This window comes from Schistocerca americana, chromosome 3 (genome assembly GCF_021461395.2).
Source record: "Schistocerca americana isolate TAMUIC-IGC-003095 chromosome 3, iqSchAmer2.1, whole genome shotgun sequence".
Lineage (NCBI taxonomy): Eukaryota > Metazoa > Arthropoda > Insecta > Orthoptera > Acrididae > Schistocerca > Schistocerca americana.
In genome coordinates, this window is record NC_060121.1 from 383187318 (window position 1) to 383211038 (window position 23721).

At 37.0% G+C, this 23721-nt stretch overlaps 2 protein-coding genes across 4 annotated transcripts in view; one reads left to right on the plus strand and one right to left on the minus strand.

The window, feature by feature from the left end:
- Nucleotides 1–23721, minus strand: part of LOC124605662 — a 100038-nt gene that overhangs the window by 12311 nt on the left and 64006 nt on the right. The window lies entirely within an intron of this gene.
- On the plus strand, nt 4824–22189 carry LOC124605664 (U-scoloptoxin(11)-Sm2a-like). The gene is made up of 4 exons (XM_047137504.1): nt 4824–5054; nt 5183–5371; nt 9929–10147; nt 21892–22189. Exons 1-4 carry the CDS (start codon nt 4839–4841, stop codon nt 22081–22083), a joined length of 816 nt encoding a protein of 271 aa, XP_046993460.1. The 5' UTR covers nt 4824–4838; the 3' UTR covers nt 22084–22189.

Here is a 23721-nt window from a genome sequence, read left to right on the forward strand (position 1 = left end):
GGAACACGTGAGGCAATACTGACCCTATGACTTATCTTAAAAGAATGATTAAGGAAAGGCAAACCTACATTTGTAGCATTTGTAGACTTAGAGAAAGCTTTTGACAATGTTGACTGGAATAACTCTTTCAAATTCTAAAGGTAGCAGGGGTAAAATACAGGGAGCGAAAAGCTATTTACAATTTGTACAGAAACCAGATGGCAGTTATATGAGTCGAGAGGCATGAAAGGGAAGTAGTGGTTGGGAAGGGAGTGAGACAGGGTTGTAGCCTCTCCCCGATGTTATTCAATCTTTATATTGAGCAAGCAATGAAGGAAACAAAAGAAAAACTTGGAGTAGGTATTAAAATCCAGGGAGAAGAAATAAAAACTTTGAGGCTCACCGATGACATTGTAATTCTGTCAGAGACAGCAAAGGACTTGGAAGAGCAGTTGAACGGAATGGACATTGTCTTGAAAGGAGGATATAAGATGAACATCAACAAAAGCAAAATGAGTATAATGGAATGTAGTCGAATTAAGTCGGGTGATGGTGAGGGAATTAAATTAGCAAATGAGTCACTTAAAGTGGTAAAGGAGTTTTGCTATTTGGGGAGCAAAACAACTGATGATGGTCGAAGTAGAGAAGATATAATATGTAGACTGGCAATGGCAAGGAAAGTGTTTCTGAAGAAGAGGAACTTGTATGGAGTGTAGCCATGTATGGAAGTGAAACATGGACAATAAATAGTTTGGACAAGAAGAGAATAGAAGCTTTCGAAATGTGGTGCTACAGAAGAATGCTGAAGATTAGATGGGTAGATCACATAACTAATGATGAAGTATTGAATAGAATTGGGGAGAAGAGGAGTTTGTGGCACAACTCGACAAAAAGAAGGGACCAGTTAGTAGGACATGTTCTGAGGCATCAAGGGATCACAAATTTAGCATTGGAGGGCAGTGTGGGGGGGAGGGGTAAAAATCGTAGAGGGAGACCAAGAGATGAATACACTAAGCAGATTCAGAAGGATGTAGATTGCAGTAAGTACTGGGAGATGAAGAAGCTTGCACAGGATAGGGTAGCATGGAGAGCTGCATCAAACCAGTCTCAGGACTGAAGAACACAACAACAACATCTTTTACTGTTTTTCTCACATTGCCAAACATGGGAATTATAATATAAATTTCTTCTTTCAGGTTTCCTTGCAAAAGAACTGCACTTACATCACAATGATCAATGTCCAAGTAACATTTAACAGCTAGACTAAATAATTAAATGAGTGAATTGCATCATATCACCACTGCAATATGTTTCTTCAGATTCTAAACCTTTCACTTGTGCACATTTCTTACGAGCTAAAAGGGTGAAGCATTTGCCCTTGTAAGTCTCTTTTTGTCTTAAAAGATCCACATGGCATAAACAGTCTTTTTTTCTGCATGTAACTTTAATTCTTCTTGAATTGCATGAAACCATTTCTGTCGATCTTTAGATTGCAACACCTCTTCCAAAGTTGATGGTTTTGCTTCTTGTGAATCATTAGTGGGATAGTACACATAACTGTCCATCTTCTTTGGTCCTGGATTTGGGAACAGTACTTGTGGATATGGTCTGAAATCTTCTTTTATTCTGACTGAGCCCAGTTCTACTGAAATACTATTATACAACCTGGCATCCTTTGAGTCATCTTGTGCTACAGTGTTTTCTGATCCTGATGAAACTTCTTCCAACCCAGTTTGATTCTTCTCCTTATCTGCTAACAGAACAAATATTTTGTTTGGTCCCAATGAATGATTAGATGTTCCTAGCTTATTTATATGCTTTTCAATTGTTTCTCCTTTAAAGGGAACTTTTGGTTTTTATAAATCTTTGTTAAATGGGTGGAACAAACAATACACTTACTATCTTTGCAGTATCCATCGAGCATGCAATCAACACATTTTTTGTCCTATTTGTGCCTAATGGCTTTTAGTGTTTGGACAAAAGCTTTACTGCTGAATAATCTCAGATGTTGGATGTCAGATTATGGCATCATGTTCAAAGTTTTTGCTGATGATGCAAATCTAATACAATAAACTGCAATGGAGACTGCTTCTCCCCAAAATTTCATAGATAATTTCACATCATCCTACATATATTTTACCTTTTCCGAGATTGTTCTAATGTATCTCTCTGTTATACCATTTTGTTTGGGAGTGTGAGGTATTGTTTGATGTTTAGCTCCTTTGTTGTATAAGAATTTTGTTAGTCTCTCATTTATATATTCCTTTCCATTAGTAGTTCATAAGATACAAAATTCTTCACACGTGTGATTCCCTACAATCCTTCTAAAACTGCGAGTAATCTCAGGCACTTCATAGTTACTGCTGACAGTGCATAAAAGAATCTTTCTCAAAAAGTCAGTCAGTCAGAGCTATGAAATATTTTGCTCTCTGGTTGGTATAGTTTGTTGCACAAATCTGAATGTACTAATTCCAAAACTATTTTTGTTTTAAAAGTGGGATGCGGGAATGGAAGTCTGATTTGCTTGGATGTTCTAGGCAAGTAATGCATGGAGTGTAAACTGCTTCTTTATATCTGATGCCATTAGCCACAGCTTTTCATAATTCATCAGTGGCATCCAAGTGTAGGTAGCACAATAATCTGTCTCATAGCTGTGTGTCATTAGACAAGAAAGTACACTTTGCTTCAGCAGTGTGATCACTTAGTCGATCCAGTTTATGCGTTTTGTTGATTAATCATGCTGTGTCCACCAGTTTCTTCTCAGCATCACAAATGTGACAGCTTCTACCATCAAAAATGACCGTTCCGCTGCTTTGCTTGTGGAAAGTAGATTTGTACTCAATTGAGATGTGTAGTGCACAACCGTCACCTAATATTTGTGTGCTCTCTACCCACCAACGCTTCAATACGCATACAACATGTAAGTATTTGTTGTTAGTCATGAGTACTTGCAAACTGAATACTGACTCAGTGGGTCTAAAATCACACAAGTGATTCTACATATGTGCTGATGCCCTAGAATCTGTATACCAGGCTCGGTGTATAGCTTTGTTGACTCTGTCTTATACCTTGTTTCATTGATGACAGACTTTCTACTTCTTCTTACTGTGACAAATCTTAGCCATGTCTCCATATTTGTTGTGGTTATAACATCTCGAACCTCTGGGAACGTAGTGTGGGTTATTGCAGTCTATTTTACTTGCTTGAAGAGCAGATGAACAGTTCTGTAATATACTTGTCAAGAGTGTTTCCACCTATCCTATTCTTTGGATAAGTCCGGAGTCCTCAAAGATTTATTTTAATTCTTTCATGCTTCTTCTGCTGCTGCTATGTTCAGCAGATGCACATGAGTAGAAGGGTTAACTGATACGATTATTTTAGCCCCAGCAACACATATTTTAATCTCATCTGTGATCTCGTTTGTTATGCAAATACAGTTTTATAATCAACTGCCTCGTGATGCCATTGACTAAAAGACTAAAAGGAAGAGAATATTACAACAAATTAGTGCTGAAGGAACTTATAATTTTGGTGTTCTGTATCTGTCTCTTGAAGTGAACTTTTGTGACATACTAGAGACACACGTAGTTTTCTTTCCTTCAAGTAAGTTCCATTTTTGTGTAATACTGGTGAACTGGGTGGCCTTAGCCAATAATCTGTTGTTTTTTAATCCTTAAATAAAAAGCAGTTACAGTTTGAACTGTAAAAAAGGTTTATTTTAACAAAGAATAACTCTCACACATACTATTAAAAAACACCAAAGCACTGCCCATCCACAAAAAAGCCCTTAGCAACAGGTGTAAAAAGGACATCAAACATGATTTTCTAATAGAGGCATCATTTCTAATTAATGAGGTACTTGTCTGTTGCCATCTAACAACTTCTCACACAACTGTTCCAAATTTCTTTTACAGTATTGCACAGGAACGATTCAATATGGTTATATCCCTAAGTAAAAAGTGGATCAAAGAACTAGAATCAAAATCTGAGAGAACACACAATGTTGTACTGGGTAATTAGTGTTCATTAGAAATGAAGGCAGTAACTGTAAGGAAAGGTACAATGATTCAGATAAAGTTTACATTCAGTGTGATGTATAGCAATCACACTTTAAATTGCTATAAAATAATACGGACAAATCGCACAGTATTCCAATGTGGCAACTGAACTGAGCTTTTGATTTCCATCACATCAATTAAATATTTCATGGAAGTGGTATAAAGTGATAAGAAGTGAAACAAATGGTGTAGTGTATTACAAAGGATACTACAAACTAATATATACGTGGAATTTAAGATATGCTCCTGAAGTGGCAATAATAAATTACAACAAGGTGTGAGGTGGCAATAATAAATTACAACAAGGTGTTACAGAAGTGCCCTAATTACCTCAAAAGGTATTGTTGGAAACAATATAACAATTTTTTTTCACAAAATTCTAATGGATAAATTTTGAGATAGCACTATTCCAGAGAGGCTCCAAAAGAATTCTAGTGCCATTAACATATAAGAAGCTTTTGCTATCACAGCTCAAAGCACATACCTTTAGCTGATATATATTACAAACGGTAGTATTTCAGTGATTGCCATATTGATGACTAACAGGAATTTTTCTTCTATTTAAGTACGGCCTGTTGTCATCAACTATAACTTATCTGACTAGACATTAAAAGTACATATTACATTTTCTGCAAGTTTGTGTGTTTGATAATGACAGTGTTAAGATGGCTATTGTTAAAAACAAGTACAAAAAACCAACATGTTGCAACTAAATACCACAAATGAGGAACATTATCAATTAATGTGGAGAATGATAAAGTAGCATCAAAAAACAAAATACAGTCTGGAATCGTAATAAACATGTCGCTGGAGTTCGGAGATAAGGCTAATCAGTACTACAAGGAGCTTCAAGGGCAAACACATCTAAAGCCTTGCAGCAAAATGCTTAACGATACACATACTCAACTACTGTTGATTGTGTTTCTATTGATATCAATTTTAAATTTTACTCATTCAGTGCTTAGCAATATTAATGACAGTGATTCCAACGAAGTTGAAATAAGTTATCGTGGAAATGTATGTTCTCTCTCTCTCTCTCTCTCTCTCTCTCTCTCTCTCACACACACACACACACACACACACACACACACACAATGTTATTTTCATAATAATTGTAACAGCATGTTAATTGCTATTACTTTCAGAGCCGCAGTGAGAGGTCTTTGCCAATATGTGAATTAAATGTTGCTTGTAATATTGTGCACAAACGCTTTTGGTTTCCAATAAAAGTAGAAAGATTATGTCGCTGCCACAACACATTTCAATGCTCCCAACAATGGACTCAAACACCAGACAATTATACCACGATGCTCAGCAACCGTTCTCAGTTAAAGGTATGTAGAATATTACTCAGGAAGTATGCATATTTAATAAACATTTCTTGAGAAGAAACAAAGTTAACCTCTTAATTTTTCTGCATTATAAGCTTCAGTGGCTCAATACAAATGACACAGACACAAGCTGTACAATTTTTGTATTTCTTTACAACTATGTGTGATTTTAAAAATACAGGAACATATGTACTAAAAAATAAAAATGGGAATAATTTTATAACTAGCATATGCAAATTCTTTACATGATGGTTTTTATATTTTCAATTCTATAACTCTTTATGTTCAGTCTGCAGCTCTCTGAATGAACGCTTGTAGGAAAAAGCATTATTTTCAGTAGGAAGTATTCACATTCTTATCACGTAATACATTCATTTCTTTTCGATTTCTTTATGAACGCACACGATCTCCATAATAGCGGACAATAAATTTAAATAATACAAATCTCTGAATATTCTTCTAAATTGTCACAACTTTCCTGCAGTTTTTATTTCATAAGAGGGTCAATGATAAGTCTAACAATTGAACAACTTTTGTTCAGGTGCAGTTCTCCCAGACAAACATAATTTCCAAGACAACCACTTTGTCCGTAGAGTTTGCCGCAAATGTATTAATACTTTCTTTATGTTCTAACACCACAGTACATATTAATGCAGCACATTTTTCAGGCATTTCAGTAAATACACTCACATAAATTTTTAAAATTAAATTATGTACGCGCATTTCCAACTGTCTATAAATATCTTTAAGCCTGCAAATGTCTTTTAGAAGCAATTAAATTTCACGTGTGATACATCAGTGTCAAAAGCATTATAGGGATGGGGCAATACAATGAGAATCAATTAGGAACTTAATGATACACAAGTATGGACAGTAAGGACCTGTGGTTAGTTATTAAGGGCAATTTTCAAAAATTCAGAGTCATTTGTTTTTATGTCTTCTGATAAAGGTAGCCATACTTAATCAAAAAAAGGTCATTCCCGAATCAATCTCTCCATCACGCAAAGACTGTAATAGACAGATCCAAAACTGATCTCACGCAACAGTAACTGATGTGACAGTTAACACACAATAAACATTGGGAATTAAAGCTTACATTACCATAGGATCACACACTTGCCCGGAATAAGAGTAGTGGCCTATACACCTTGCTACTACACTGCTTGAAAATTAGATACTTTATTTGAACTGTTGTGCACCAATCACTACATTCATTAATATATAAATGACACTAAAGAGCAATATAATTAGCATTCAGAGACTTTTTTTGCCCACAAAAACAGTTTGCGCATAAAAGAGCATAGATAATACAGGGTTATTACAAATGATTGAAGCGATTTCACAGCTCTACAATAACTTTATTATTTGAGATATTTTCACAATGCTTTGCACACACATACAAAAACTCAAAACCCCACAGAAAGAAATCGCATGTGGTTAAGTCGGGAGAGCGTGGAGGCCATGACATGAATTGCTGATCATGATCTCCACCACGACCGACCCATCGGTTTTCCAATCTCCTGTTTAAGAAACGCCGAACATCATGATGGAAGTGCGGTGGAGCACCATCCTGTTGAAAGATGAAGTCGGCGCTGTCGGTCTCCAGTTGTGGCATGAGCCAATTTTCCAGCATGTCCAGATACACGTGTCCTGTAACGTTTTTTTCGCAGAAGAAAAAGGGGCCGTAAACTTTAAACCGTGAGATTGCACAAAACACGTTAACTTTTGGTGAATTGCGAATTTGCTGCACGAATGCGTGAGGATTCTCTACCGCCCAGATTCGCACATTGTGTCTGTTCACTTCACCATTAAGAAAAAAATGCTGCTTCATCACTGAAAACAAGTTTCGCACTGAACGCATCCTCTTCCATGAGCTGTTGCAACCGCGCCGAAAATTCAAAGCGTTTGACTTTGTCATCGGGTGTCAGGGCTTGTAGCAATCGTAAACGGTAAGGCTTCTGCTTTAGCCTTTTCCGTAAGATTTTCCAAACCGTTGGCTGTGGTACGTTTAGCTCCCCGCTTGCTTTATTCGTCGACTTCCGCAGGCTACGCATGAAACTTGCCCGCACGGGTTCAACCATTTCTTCGCTCACTGCAGACCGACCCGTTGATTTCCCCTTACAGAGGCATCCAGAAGCTTTAAACTGTGCATACCATCGCCGAACGGAGTTAGCAGTTGGTGGATCTTTGTTGAACTTCGTCCTGAAGTGTCGTTGCACTCTTATGACTGACTGATGTGAGCGCATTTCAAGCACGACATACGCTTTGCTTTCTCGGCTCCTGTCGCCATTTTGTCTCACTGTGCTCTCAAGCACTCTGGCAGCAGAAACCTGAAGTGCGGCTTCAGCCGAACAAAACTTTATGAGTTTTTCTACGTATCTGTAGTGTGTCGTGACCATATGTCAATGAATGGAGCTACAGTGAATTTATGAAATCGCTTCAATCATTTGTAATAGCCCTGTAAGAGGTAAAATAACAACATGAACATATACAATAGTTATATTATTAAATGGGCAATTTGGTAATAAAAAAATTACAACTGTGAAGAAAGAGGTGCCTCTTAAGCTGCATTCAATCATCATTAGGAACATCACAACTACGTCCTCCAAGGCGTGCAGCAGAGGGTATGAGATGGAGTTAAAAACAGTGATTGCTTGTCGTTTTCTGCAGTTGTGAAGAGCCATTTCACATGAAAAATATCATTTCTTGATGTGGTGCTTTGATCTTACAACTCAAGTATGTCATTTCCAAATGGTCAATACATCTTAATGTCCTGCACCTAGACCTTCATAAAGAACTACCCATGCAGTGAACTGGGAGCAGTGGTTTCCCTATACATTACTTTCTGGGTTAGTGGTGGACTAGAAAAAAGTGACACAGCAAGGAAAAGACACAAACAAGTGGAAAATAAAGGCAATATCAAGGAGGGATCTGCTGAAGTGAAAAAATGCAAGCAAACACAGTACCAATTAGTATACACTGAGACCAAATAACTGGTGGTAACCGTGTGTGTGTGTGTGTGTGTGTGTGTGTGTGTGTGTGTAAAAAAATCCGCTTTGAGAAGTTCTGAGGTGTTGATGTTTGGGAGAATATTAAAATAATGAGTATCGTAATGGGAAAGTATGTTCTGGCAAACTCATGCCATGTAGCAACTGATGTAAAACCATTTTTCAGCTTATTATGATGCCACTAAGAGCACTAAGCGGCTGCTGTGGGTGAATGGTGAATGGACAAAGATATTCTACATAGGTGATGCATGGAAACTTTTATCACAGCATACTCTTAAAACCAATAGCTGTGATCTCAGTGTATGTTTTACTATGCACTTTTGATTTTTCGTCCCAATATCAGTACCAAAGATCTCTGCAGACAGCAACCTCCTCCACGTGTGTTTGATTGCTGCAAACCTCCAGCCTCTACTTGGCTAACTGGTCCTGTTTAGTACTTCTACAGTTCCTTCCCACTTCTACTCTGAATGCTGTCATATAGTTTTTCTTTTCGTTTTCCTTCTCACTTCTGGTTTCTTGTGCCTTTTGTTTCTTCCTTCCCTGCAGCTGTTATTACTTTTCTTCTTCTTCTTCTTCTTCTTCCTCTTCCAGACATTTGAAAATTCCCTTCTTCAGGCATTCAACTAATAATTTATCAGCTTTAAGATTTCTTCTGTCGTTCAATTTCACTGTCTCCCTCTAGTCCTATCCTATTAAACCCACTTTAACCCAGCGTCCTGGATAGCTTTCCCAAGTACTTCTTGATTTTACTCCAATGCTTTCCAAATGAAAAAATCTCTGATTCTGAAATTTAAGATTTTTACAACTACAGCTGCTGCTGTTAGGCATGTAGCCAGTTTTTCTATTTATATTTAACAACTATAGAGTGTATAAAAATTTGATGAGTGTCCTGATGAATCAGTCATATCCGTAAACCATTATTATGGTAAATTAACTGTTTCAATATTCCTTTCTTCACACCATTTTAGTTTCCTGCATCTTTCATTTTCTGACTTGTCAATTTTTCGCTGTCCTCTGTCCCACCTCTGTTACATACAATCCACTTAGCTTTTCACTCTTATTAACTCGTGATGATGTTTTATCAGTAATCTCTGTCTTGTATATTACACTGTCTTTCACCTCTAAGCTCTCAGGTTTTCAAATCTCGTCTGGTGCAGTCCCCAAGAAGCAGTCTTTCCTTCTCAACCCATCTAGTAAGTCTCTCCTGACCTGGGGTTCTGGGTGATTTTTCTTAACTATACCCCTTTACCTAAGCCTCTCTAGTCCTTTTTCTTTACCCCTATTCCTTCTCCTTCAACTCTTCTGCCAGAAGAAGGAGCCACTGGCTCTGAAACCTTGTAAAAGTTAAATCCTTTTGTGCATGTGTTCCCCTGCCGCAGCTTGGTGAGTAGATTTTTTTGTCTATCTGTTTATATTATGTTATCAATAATTGATTAATTTCCTTGTTTCAATATTTAGTTCACTTTAGGACAATTCTCATATTATGAGTTGGCTACAAAATAAAACAAAAATTTGTTTGCCAATCCACAACAACTTATTTTAACCATTTCAGTTTTGTAACAACATCAGTGACCTGCAGAAATGTACAACATATGAACCTGCGATACAATTACAATCTGAAACAGCCACAATTCCACGGGGCAGATCTAAAAAGCCTCTAGTTCAGACAAAAGCTGTTGTAAAGTGCAATTGTCCAATGGGACGTTACTGGAAGAGGATCAATGCAGAGGCAGACAATGAAACTTCAACAACTGTTTACCAATGTGCTGACGTGAGTAACAAGAGACATAATAGTCCAAAACTATATGAACTGACTTTAATATTATTTGTCCTGCAACTCGCAGAAACCTGTTAGACAACCAAATGCTTCAAATATAAAGATGAAGTACTCATCACGCATAGAAAAAAAATTAATTCTTCCATCATATGAAGAAACTGCAGTGATATTTTCTACAAAGCATATAAAACTACTCAAGTTATTGAATTTTTTTCACGTAAGAACAATAATAGAATTATTGTAGAAATGAAAGGAGAAGCAAGAAACAGAAGAAAAAACAGAGATGATGAATGAATGGTTCCAAAATTTTATAGAATCTTGGTTGATTATTTCTTTCTAATGCAACCCACAGTCGTCCAAGCCTCCTTTCATACGCTTCATCCATTTTCTGCACTGCATGTAGTTACATCTATAACTGCACATTGAATATATATTCTGAGTGATTATTGTCATTGTTGTAGTTGTTGTTGGTGATGGTGTTGGGTGTAGTGGTGGTGTCTTCAGTCTTAAGACTGGTTTGACACAACTCTCCACACTGGTTTATCCTGTGCAAACCTCTTCATCTCTGCAGAACTATTTAAACTTACATTAGTTTGTACCCGATTACCACTGTTAAGCCATCGTCTCCCTCTATAATTTTTACCCCCTTTCTCTCCTACTTCCTGTCCCTCCATGACCAATCTTACTTTTCCTCAGGATTTTTTTGTCAACCAAACACTTTTTCAATCAAGTTGTACCATAAACTTCATTTTCCCCAATTTGATTCAGTAACACTTCCTCAATCACTTAATCTTCAGAATTCTCCTGTAGCACTTCATTAGTAATCATTAAAGTTATATCATTATTTTACGCTGGAGTATATGTTGAGTTCTGCATACAACTGTTGCTCAATAGCCTGCTGAGGCTGTATATAATGGTGTCTGAAGCATTACATTTCTGGCTTATACCAGAAATGTAATACTGATATTTGTGTTCTCAAAATGTTTCTAATACTAAGTTGTTTCTACATGATACAGTTACATTAATGTGACCACTGCATGTGTATTACATCAACATGCAATAACCACTCACAGATGGCAGGCGGCAGGACTAGCACTGAAGGATACATAAAGCATGTCAGGGGGATGGGGAAAACAGTGAACTATTTGTTGTAATGCAGAAATGATTTATTAGGCGTCTAAAAGGGCATGATCATTAGCTTTCAGGCCAAGAGTGGAATCATTTTCCGAAACAGATAAGTTTGTAAACTACTTGTGTGCCATCATGAATGAAGTGTACCATGCATGGCAAAATGGCACTTTCCAAAACTGGAAAACTGGTGACGACACAACTGTGGTGCACCACAGGTCATTGATGACAGGGCTGGATGACAGCTTTGGAGATATGCATGAGCAAACACGTGTGCAGCTGTTGAGTAACAGAATGCACAGGTAAATGAAGGGGCTACCAACAATGTCTGCTCAACAATCGTTCAGCGAACGTTGTTGCATATGGGCCTCCCCAGCAGGCACTTGCTTCATGCACTCATGCTGACTGCTGTTCATTCATGACAAGGGCTGGAATTTGCACACCAATACTGCAACTGGATGTCCACTGAGTGGCAACATGTGCATTTTTCAGATGAGATGCATTGTATGTGCCATCGGGCAGATGATCACTGGCGTGTAAGATATGAAACATCTAATGGCAAACACCCTGCAACAAGGGAGAGAACTTTATGGCCTGAGGAATGTTTTCATGGTATTCCTTGGGTGAGCCCATCATTTTTGATGCCACAATGGATCACCACAAATACACATTTATCCTTGGAGGCCATGCATTTTGTTTTTCGTTGGCATGATGACATCTCCCAGCAGGACAATACAACGTTTCACACAGCTCACAGTCTATGCCTGGTTTGAAGAGCACCAGAATGAGTTAACCTTACTTCCCTGGCCACCAACTCACCAGATTTAAATCCAATCGAGAATCTGTGAAACCATCTCGATCGGGCTGTATACCTCGTAGATTCTCCACTGAGAGTTCTAACGCAGCTGGTCATGTCACTGGAGCTGGCATGGTTCCACATCCCTGTTGGCACCTTCCAAAATGACAATGACTTTCTTCCTGCATGTATCACAGCAGTCCGCACTGCAATTGGTGGTTAGTCAGGCTTTTGACAGGTGGCCATATAAATGTGAGTGGACAGTGTGTTAACCTAAAAATTTGTAATTTTCTGTGGGATTTCCTATTTGTTCACTCTTCAATGCAAGGATGAAAATATGTTTGAGACCAAATTTGCCTTTTCAGCAACTTGATAAGAATCTCAAGACTTGGGAAACAATGTCAATTTATGCCTTCTGCTTAACTAAATAAATTACTTTAGTTGGGAATATTAAACTGGTTTCAAAAGGAGTCAATTCTACATCTGGCTTAGTTTTAACATATCTACTTTTAAAGCTAGTCAAGTTTAAAGTTTGCTAGCAGTCATACTTCTCAAATAAGTAAAATCACCCTTTTCCCGCAGTGGTTTATGCTACTTGAAACCAAATTAAGTGTGGCAATAATACATTACACTGTAACGTTGCCCTTTTTGCAAATACTTCCATAAGGCTAATACAACTACATTTCCATAAATCTGCTTCATTCCTGAGGTGACATTTCTAATTTCTTTCCTATGAATCCATCAACATTTGCAAGAAAAAGTTTGTTTGTGAAATGAGAAGTAAGGAACTGTTAGTTTCATTTCACCGTTAATAAAATTTACAAATGGTGTTTCAACTTACCATTTCATTTCATGTATTAGTATCTTTGACATATATTTGGCAAATAATTTTCTAAGTTTTGTAAATGTTTAAAACAAAAATGGAAAATTACATCCAGAAATTGAAAGATACGGTATAACCCTGCTTTTACATTACTGGGATTAAAATTCTCCCACCATTTACAACATCTTTTTACTGCTTCCATCAAATTTACAGTGTTCATAATTTTACTTGGCACCCATTTTTGCACCAATATATTTATAATTTTCCAACGATTTATGGTTTACGAAACAAAATACACAGAGAAAAAACTGACATAATTGACATAAAATGATGCTGGCATTGCACTGGCCTTCAAGCAGTTTTTACAAACATTACATGGTTAACTTTCTTGAGCCTGGGCATTCTACGTAGTAGATCTGAATTCGTAAATGTAGTAACAATTCATGGCACTAGTGCATTGTCCACTCAGCTTGAAGGCTAAAGAGAGTAACTGTTTAAATACAAGTCAGATGAAGGTGAAATTTCATATGAACATTCACTTGCTTCTTTTCACTACCAGCCTTAGCTATCAATGCTGTGTGCTACACAAAATTAAAAATAGTGAAATTACTGTAGCCACATTGTTTCAGTGTTGATTTCACCCAGCTATTATGATAATGATTTGTATATGTACTGCACACAGTATCATCTGCTAGCTCTTAAAGGCTGACTAGGTTGGCTGTGCTGACAAAAGTTTTGCTACAGACCAAGGCGAGTTAATTTCAACTGACACAGCTACTCCGTTCAACCAGAGCACAAAGAGTTAACTGTGTGTACTGTGTAACATTGTTTGTAGCCTTACATAACTGATCAAAGTGTTGGGTGTTAGCTATTTCTTTCAAGTAAAAATTTAGCACTTTCTGTTGCAGTTTTAAGAGGGAAAATATTATGAAGAGAGATAGGAAAATATTTTGATGGAAGAGAAGGTAAAAATTCTTGAAAGAATTGAAGTTTATTGCAGAGCTCACATTGTGTTAGTGCAGAGTTCAGTGGTGCCTCTGTCCACACTGAACTCAACAGTCAAAAACAAAGACGCCATTTTGGAAAGTGCATGTAACAGTGCCCAAATTAAAACAAATCCAATAAGTGTGAGTAAGACTTGCACACTAAGTGTTCCATACAAATTTAATTATGTATACAGTTCATCCATCCTAGGAATCGAGCATCTCGACAATTTCTGCCTGTTATCAATATTGGTAACCGGCAAGGTATCAGTCCTGGGAATTCCAAGACTTTAAAGATAGTTTCCAAGATCATTTTCAGATTTCTTCCCTTAATTGCACCATGGAACATTGCTTCTGACCACATTTCATGATTCTAGGTCAACTGGAAGTACCCTATAGTTTTTATGAATGAATTTGTATCAAAATAAGTGACATTAATGACTGCATCTTTTGACTGGACTGACTAAGAAGCTTAATTCTTTTATACCACCAACAGGACTGTTGAATGGTATGTGGCATAAATGGCCACACCTTTTGATTGAAATCACTTAGTAGCTTAAATTTTTTACTCCACCATCAGACTGCTGATCAGAGTATGTGACATACATTTGAATGTGATACATCAACCCATTCCTGAGAAAATGTGATACATCAGCCCATTCCTGAGAAAAAGGGAATCTTAACAGATGAACTGACAGGTAGATAGAGAACAAATGATTAAAAAAATATTTTTCTCGTGTGATATAAAATTACAAATTAACAATTTTCAGATTTTTTCCGTTTACTTTTACTGTGAATCTTTTCTGCTTTCCAAATTTCATGATTTCAGGTCAATGGAAAGTAGCCTACAGGTTTTCACGAGTGAGGGTTTGTGAGTGTCAAATATGTAGCATACTTGGCCATACTTTTTGATTGCAATCACTTTTGGTATAAAATCTAAAAGGTCAGGTACAGTCAGGGCACTGTGTTCAGCCACCAACATCACTTTCTTCAACACTTTAGCAGCAAAAATTGACAAAAAATGATGCATTTTGGAGAGATCTTTAATATGGTGAAACACTTAAACTGCATATTTCTGTAGTACACAAATATAAGTACGAAAACTGCCAAATAAGCACTTTAGCTTCACAAACATTAAATCAACATGGCAACTGCTCATTTTACTAATCTCTCTCTCTCTCTCTGTCTCCAAAAACATATCGTTTTTAGTGCAATTTAGTGTGCCTATGTGCAAGGAAATGTTAAATCAAAGGCTAAACAAAGGACCTAATTCAGAAAACTTTTACTAGATAATAAACAAGTTGCCAAGTTGCTGATGCATATTTTGTGTGTGTGTGTGTGTGTGTATATATATATAACTTTCACATATTAAATAGAGATTTCCCACCTTTTATGTTTTCCCCCATTTTAAACCATTTTCAATGTCCATTGAAAAGTGCATACATGGGGTTCGAGGGTAACTAGGTGTTTAAATATAAAAATGCTATACTTCGAAAGGGAAGAAAGACTGGTGTTACAGAGGGATCCCTACTGAAGTGTGGCTACAACAGATACATAAAATTCTAATAAATCTTGATTTTCTTTGAAGACTGAAAGTTATTCCCATAGGGCTTAAGGATGTCTCATAGAACAGCCACCTGCCCACGAACTTAATTATGTATGGCATTCACATAAAGTTTTCTTTAACGAGGCAACACAAGTGCCCAGTCAGATGAAGGCAGTTGTGGAGGGCTCTAAAATTGTCACATAAGACTTCAAGAAATGCTCAAAACAGATGATGAAAACATTAGGTTATTAGTGGTCAACTGTAGAAGCATTCACATGTGCCAGGGTTTAAATTACAACAGTACAATAGTTTGATAAAATAGAAAATGACAGCAGTGAGAAATGTATGATAAAGGACAGCCTATGTGGCCAGTATATCCATCAGCAGACAAACTTAAATCAACTGGGGACAAAACTAATAAATATGTGAAATAGTTCAGATAAACTTAATTATTAAGAGTAAGCTGAAAATTATGAAACTGTTCTACAAACTTTCTCTGAAAAGCATCTACAATGGATAGCTATGTTGCCCACTAATGATACCAACATATTAATTTGTAGGTTACAAACATATTAGGATGTTCACAAACACTGTATGTCTGTTATCAGACATTTCAAGAGCCAAAACCAGAAAAGGTAGTGATGTTGAAAGTTGTTGTCTGGAGCAAAATCAATGCTCTGACACATCCCAAAGATGTTCCATTAGTTTTAGGCTGGAACTCCAGACAGACCTTCCCATTTCTGGATTATTATTGCCCACAAACTGCATTATGACAGGGTGCATTTTCATGCTGATACAAACGATTATCCTCTCTGAACTGTTCCTCTACTGTACGCAGCGGACAATGGTGTTCATATCCTTCTGGATTTAGTGGTTTTTTTTTTTTTTTTAAAAGCATAATAAGAGGACCACACGCTAACCACAAAATACAAGTCCATACCATAAAACCTCTTTTTCCATACTTCACTGCTGGCACTAACAGGATGGCAAGTAACATTCTCCACTCATTCACTTACCCAAATCCTTTAATCAGATTGCCACAGGGTATAGCATGATTCACCAATCCAAATCACGTTTCCAGTCATTAACTGTACAGTGGAGCCGTCCTTTATACCACCTCAAGCATCGACTATAAATACTAGTGACTTGTGAGGAGTTGCTAGACCACTACATCCCATTCTTTTTAATTCTCTATGCTAAGTCATTGTTCTAGAAGGACTGTTAGTAGCACTTTGGAAACCATGAGTGATACCTTCCACTGATTTTATGCCATTTTTTACAATCACTCTTCACAACGCTTGATGGCCACAGTCTGTCAGTACATGAGGTCTCCCTGGTCTCGATTTAGATATGATTTTTTCTTCATTTTTCCACTTTACGATCGCATCACCAACAGCCGAACTGGGCAGCTTTAGAACCACTGAAATGTCCCTTATGGATTTGTTACTCAGGTGACATCAAACGACTAATCTATATCTGAAGTCGCAGAGCTCTCCTGACTGACCTATTCTGCTGTTTACAACTTCTCTACGGACACTACAACACTTTCTGTCTGCTATTTTACTTATGGGTTCACCTCTTGTGACATCTAGTAGTCAATTCTGCATTGTGTAGGGTCGTAAGAATACATCTGAACAAATAGTAAAGACTGAATCAGTGATGTGATGCACTTGTAGCAACAACAATCACCAAGATACAAACTAAAAATCATTTTTGAAAACTGGGTTCACAGTAAGTCATGCCACTTTTTAAATGTGAATTAGAATCATTCAGTGCAAGGTAAGTAACTTGCAGAGGAACTGTGCTAAAACTGAAGAAAATAGTCAAGCTCCACAAAAATAATGATTAGGATGATACAATTGATAACATATGATCAGTTGTAGGTATAGCAGTCTTCCATTCATTGACAGGATACTAGGAAAATGCAATGACACTAGAAAGGTGACTGCTTACTAAACACTCATGTGACCCATCCTAGAATACTGCTCAAGTGTTTGGGCTCCATACAAAAAATGACTAACAGGGGATATTGAATGCATACAAAGCAGGGTAGCAGAGATTATCAAAAGTTTGTTTGACCCATAGAAGAGTACTGCAGAAATGCCAACAAAACCTGAACTGCCACACACTTGAAAATAGATGTCAACAACTCCATGAAAGCCTACTTAGCAACCTTCAAGAAGTAGTATTAAATGAGGAATCTCAGAATGTACTACAACCCCTATTTATTGCGCCTGAAGACATGATCAAAATTATTACAGCATGCACAGAGGCAATATATAAGCAGGCATTCTTCGCGTGTTTGATATGTGAATGGAACAAGAAGAAAGTTCAATATGAGATACGATTGAGAGTACCCTTTGTTATGATTTTCACAGCAGTTTCCAGAGTATAGATGTATATGTCTGAAGAGATAAGCAGATGTTGACATAAAGTGGAACTGCACTTGTTACAATGTCCTTATAAGTTATTAGTGGCATAAAAATTATTCTTGCTGTGGCCATTGATGATGATGATTATGATGATGATGATGATGTGATGATGGGATCAAAACTAAACAAATACTGTAAAGCTGAGTTCTGTTTATGAATGCTCATTCCAGACTAAATACTGAAAAATGCTGCCTAGGCATCAATAGTACTGACACTAGAAAACCTTAAATCACTTAACAGAAATCCTACCAGATTTCTTTTGGAATTTACAAGCGAATTACATCACTCTTAACAATATTTTACTATATCTCCACTGTGTAGAGATATTTTCCAAGTGACGGGGACAGAGCACAACAGTTCATGCTTTTCTTGGGGAGAGGACTGAGAGGGAGGAGGGTGAAGAGGGATAGGACTGAGAGGGAGGAGGGTGAAGAGGGATAGGGATAGGGAGAGGCAGGGGGAGAGGGAGAGGGAGGGGGAGAGGGAGGGGGATAAGGAGGGGGAGAGGGAAGGAGGAGAGAGGGGGAGAGAGAGGGGAGAGGGAGGAGAGGGAGGAGAGGGTAAGGGTGAGCAGGATGGGGAGCGGGAAGGTGAGAAAGCAGAACTAATTCACTCTATGCTATTTACTTCCATCAATCGCAACCTTCTAGAATATATTTTGAGTTCTAACATAGTAATCTACCCTCAATATAACGAAATTTCTATGTGAATCAGCACTGATCCCAAAAGAATCTATTCTGCGACACCATGTCTGCACTCTTCACACAATATTAAAAAAGGAATGACTGCAATTAACTGGGGAATTAAATGATCATTTGTAATATTTAGCCAAGATTGTGACATGACTGAGAACTACTTGACCGGTAACTGAATCACATCTGAACTGTCATATAATACAGATAATGGGAAGAAAAATGCATAGAGGCATGAACAGGATTAATCCAACAGTCTTGGTTGTAGATACAGCAAATGCATAGAGGCATGAAGAGAATTGATCACACAGTCTTACAAGGGGAGGCCATGATGTTTGGAAAACGGATTTACTTCAAACTTCGAACACTCTTAGTACTCCATTGGGACAACAAAATGTGTAAACAGTAGTGCGTACTTCTCAAGTGTTATTGAGAAAATTGAAAGATAATTTCGGTCATCAAATATATACCTGTGCATTATCATTTTCACCATGAAGCGGCGGCAGCCGAGCGGTTAGCGTTCAAGCTCGTTCGTCACGAATGGGACTCAATTCATCGATTATGGGGCTTCATCAAATTATCTTGCGATTATCTCAATAATGCTTGAGAAGTGCACGCTACTGCTTACACATTTTATTGTCCTAATGGAGCGTATGAAGTTTGAAGTAAATTGTGACCTCCCTTTGTTAGTTGTAGATACAGCAAATAGATGGCTCAGAGAGAGAGAGAGAGAGAGAGAGAGAGAGAGAGAGAGAGAGAGAGAGAGAGAGAGAGAAACTGTGTTAGTTCAGTTTTATTTTACAGGTAGGACAATGTAACTGAAATGCTGCAATATCTGAAATGAAAGGTGCATGGATAATGAACGCCTAAATATATTATGCTAATTTACTTAAAATATTGTAAGAAAGGTTTTCCTGGCAAGTTTTGTAAATATTCTTAAACTTCCTGAATATGGTGGACAATTTCTCATATAGAGGACCCAAACAATCATTCCTTCTGCACTCCACCCGTGAATGGCAGAGGGCAATTTCTTTACCATATTGAGGCTTCCTCCACTTACAAACATGTCACAGTTAACATGCAGATTACTGTAAAGGGCACAAAAGTCATGGGAAAAAACATAGCACACCACAAAAGATTAGGCCCATACTCAATCTTTTAAGGCGTATTTCTCACTGAGGTGATGTGGTATGTGGTACAACACATTGTAATAAAGGTCGTGCAATGCAATGCTCATCTGTTCAGCACTTGTGTTCACACGGAAGTGATATGACAAGCAGCAAGACTACAGTAATTTTTAAATCGACCTGTGAATTAATAGTCATTTCCCATACATCAATCACAATGAAATTTTATCTAGCCTTCAAAATAACAATAGTTAACTTCTGTATGTTTCAGTACTGTATCTGACATAATTTTGGAGATATTCAAAATTAACTAAATTTTATAACTTCCCATTAAAAGGAATGTCTGCACATGTTAATATGTTTTTGTAAATAGATAAAAGGATACATCACAAATAATGGATATAGTTCAACTGCAATATCTCATAAGTTCTCTCAACACAAATGCAAATTCCACAAATTCTATTGAATGAGTCCAGACAGATTGTACTTTTTGGAGCAACTACTTTCAGCTACTTTTGACAAAGCAAGTCACAAACTTGTAACTTACTACTTCTCCTGCAGAGAAGCTACTCATTACAATACGTAATTTTGTGCAAGTGTTTGAGTGATATTAAAAATGCCGCTATGAAACATTTATTTTTGTACGACCACATTTGTGCTACTTTATTTAATGTGGATACAATAATAACAGCAACAACAGTTACATGTTGAAAAGCTACAACTATTAAATAACTTAATAAAATTCAGCTAGAGGTGTATTCATAAAAAAATGTTGCCAGATTTGAAGTGAGATCATATTTGAACAGTCATCCTGCATGAACAACATGTTGATTACACACAGCACAGAAAGAAATAGCAGGTGAAGATGTATTCCCAGTCTGTAAGCACACATGCATGTTAATGTTTCAGCTTGTATCAGCAGTAGACTAAAAAGAGAAACACGAGTCAGCTCCACATAGTAGGCGGCAACAGCTTCGCATGTGGTGCATTCTTGCCAACTTCGCTACAGACAACCTACAACATGTATCCTGTATTTACTCAAGACTGGAAAGAAATTTCGATGTGTTAGCTACACCTCATATGCAGAAATCTGTGACCTAAAATGTACCAATTATAAACTGGCCAGTGATTACATTCTTTATTGTAAACTTTTCAAAATGTAGTCAGTGAATTACTCATTTCAAAGTACTGCAAAAACTATGGACAATAGGGAAAAGAAAACCAGTTTATTAACAAGATGTCAAAAAAAATGATTCTTTTAACAATCAGTTTCTGTGGAACTGCATTAAAAATACTGCATAGTGGAGAACACACGCAAACCTAAAAACTGTGGTTTTTAACTTCTTATGCAAAAAGTAAAAGCTTTACTGAGAAACCACGTATAGAGACAGTTGTACCTCGGCTTCATTTACATACAACAACATTTTACAGACCACATCATACAACTTTAAATTTAGTTCTCCCTTTCCCTCCCTGCATGTCAAACAATACTGTTCTGTGGAGCAACCAGCACTCTGTGTTGTGCCAGACACGTGCTGGTGTTATATTGCTGTCTTTCCAGTGTGAACCAGTAAGTCACTTCAACTACATTTCTGTGTGTTCCATCAATGCAGGCTGCTTCTAAGTCATCACCTCAGTGGGAATTGTGTCTAACCAATTTCCAGTCCTTCCTTTCATTTCTTTTCAATCTGCCACAAGAGGGCAGTCTACATGTCCTACAAACTCTCCTAAGTTTCGCCACAATGGTCTTTATTTGAAGTCTACCATGCCAGTACCTACGTGTAATGAGTACTGAAGTGTATTATTTAATACTAAATGAACTTCAGAATACGTGCAGGCAATTCATACATTTGTGTACAGATGTATATGAAATTTGGACATTATCTGCAGTTCCCCAATGAGGCCCAAATCGGCTGACTGAGTAAGACTTAGAGATTTCTGTCTAATTAGTGCAACCAAATAAAAGAACAATAACTTCACTTAAAAACTCCATACAGTTTGTGGACTTGAATTACAAGATATTATTCATGCAAACCATATATAAAATATACACTTTGTGCAATAACATAATTTAGAGATTCTTTTCTTGTGGGATATTTGACTTCATTTGATACTTGAGCCACAAGGTGTTCTACCTATTAAAACATTAGTATAACTTCTTTTTGTGAGGAATAAGTTACTATTTTCTGATTTGATTTTCTCATTACACAGGCAAAGAAATGTGAAACCAACGAAATCTGTGGATATGCACGGGCTGATATGTACTCAATATATTACCAATGTTCCTGTCCTGCTGGAAACCTCTGCTTATTTGTGGATTACAACACCTACAATGTGACTGAACTATTCTACAGTGGAGCAGCATATCAAGCTCTATGCACTCCTTTTACAAACAACTTATAACATATTCATATAAAGTTCTTCATAAATGAGTGTATAAGTTTAAACTTCAAATTTACTATGTTTTAATTTTGTACGGGAAATTATAGACTATTTTCATATTGCCTCACTTCTCATTTTTATATATCTACAAAATCAATTAACAGAAAATATCCTAATTAAGACACAAAGTACAGAACACCCAAATTTAATTGAAATCATTTCAGAAGAATGAGAGTAATGTTACATGTAAATAGTGGTGCAGAAAAGATTGTAGACATAAGAAATTCTTCAGTTACCTTCACAAAAATACTGAATGATTTCTATCAGCTAATCCGATTGCAGAAGAAATGTTGTACCAACAACTAACTACTACTACTTCTACTGCCGCTGCTGCTGCTAAAGCACAAACATGCACACACATGAATGTGCCCTTACACACACACACACACACACACACACACACACACACACACACCAACATATTTTCTTTGCATAGTGGTTGTGGTCTGCTCCTACATAGTTATTTTCAGGTATAAACACTCTCTCCTTTTCATAATCTTGTTTTACATTAATTTGATACAGGCTTTGAAGCTGATTTTACACTCTACCTCATGCTATCAAAGATTTCAGAACTGTGAAACAAAACATCACATACATCAAAGTCAGACAAAATCATATACTTGTACAGGCATATAAAAAAAAATTAAATATATGGGAAAGTATAGTGTTCAGAAACAATGAAATTTTGGTGTGCCTTACAGGATAAACTGAGAAGTTGCTTGGAGTTGAACTGTGATACATTTTCTTCCTGTGATTTGCCTTGCCTTAGCCTCTGATGAACTTATCTGTTTCCAGGTTTATGATGTGACATTTATTTCATGTGTGTACTAAATTTTGTGTAGAGATAAATACTGAAGCTATCTACAATATAAATCTTTCTTATAAGCTACGGGCCACTCAGGAAAGTACAAAAAAATGAAAGAATAAATCAGACACCTGAATCAAAAAGAAACACAAGGGTCAGAATTGGAATTCAACAGCAGAAAGTAGGTAACAAGACTGCATAATATTTAATTTTATAACTGAAAGAAAGAGCTTAGATTCGAACAACTGACCTAAATTAGATGTAAGTGAAAGAAACAAAATGGGGAACTTAATAAAAGAAAAAAGTAGGCAAATAAAATAAAGAGAGAAGAAGAAAATGGTAAAATGTAATACCTCCCATGGCTGAAGGAACTGAGAACAAATTTTTTTGAGGGGTACAAAAGAAACTAGGATAAAAATTGAAGATTTTATGGATGCAATAGCCTTATGTCACTGGAGAGTTAGTTCCTATCAGTGGACAACAGTAGGGTGTAGAGCCAATGCAACGAATCAAGTACACAGCAAACACTCACATCTCTACTGTTATATTCTGCATAACCAAACATTTGAAAATGCAAGATGGCCTCGGTAGCCCAAAGACTGTGATTGTGTGTGTGAGTTGTGATTGTGAGCATGTGTATATTGTCTAATTCCAATGAAGGCATTTTTGGCCGAAAGTGTACTTGCTGACATTGTTTTTGTTGTGCCCATCTGGGACTGAGCATCTCCACTACATGGTGAGTAGCAAAAATCCTTTTCTAATACTGGTATATTCCGCAGCAAATTTAGGAAAAT

Excerpts from the sequence above, each read along its gene's own strand:
- LOC124605664 (XM_047137504.1), top strand. The coding sequence starts at position 4,839 with ATGTCGCTGGAGTTCGGAGATAAGGCTAATCAGTACTACAAGGAGCTT. Across the intron at positions 5,055-5,182 it reads AAATAAGTTATCGTGGAAAT|AGCCGCAGTGAGAGGTCTTT; the intron begins GTATGTTCTCTC and ends TATTACTTTCAG. Across the intron at positions 5,372-9,928 it reads GCAACCGTTCTCAGTTAAAG|TTTTGTAACAACATCAGTGA; the intron begins GTATGTAGAATA and ends TAACCATTTCAG.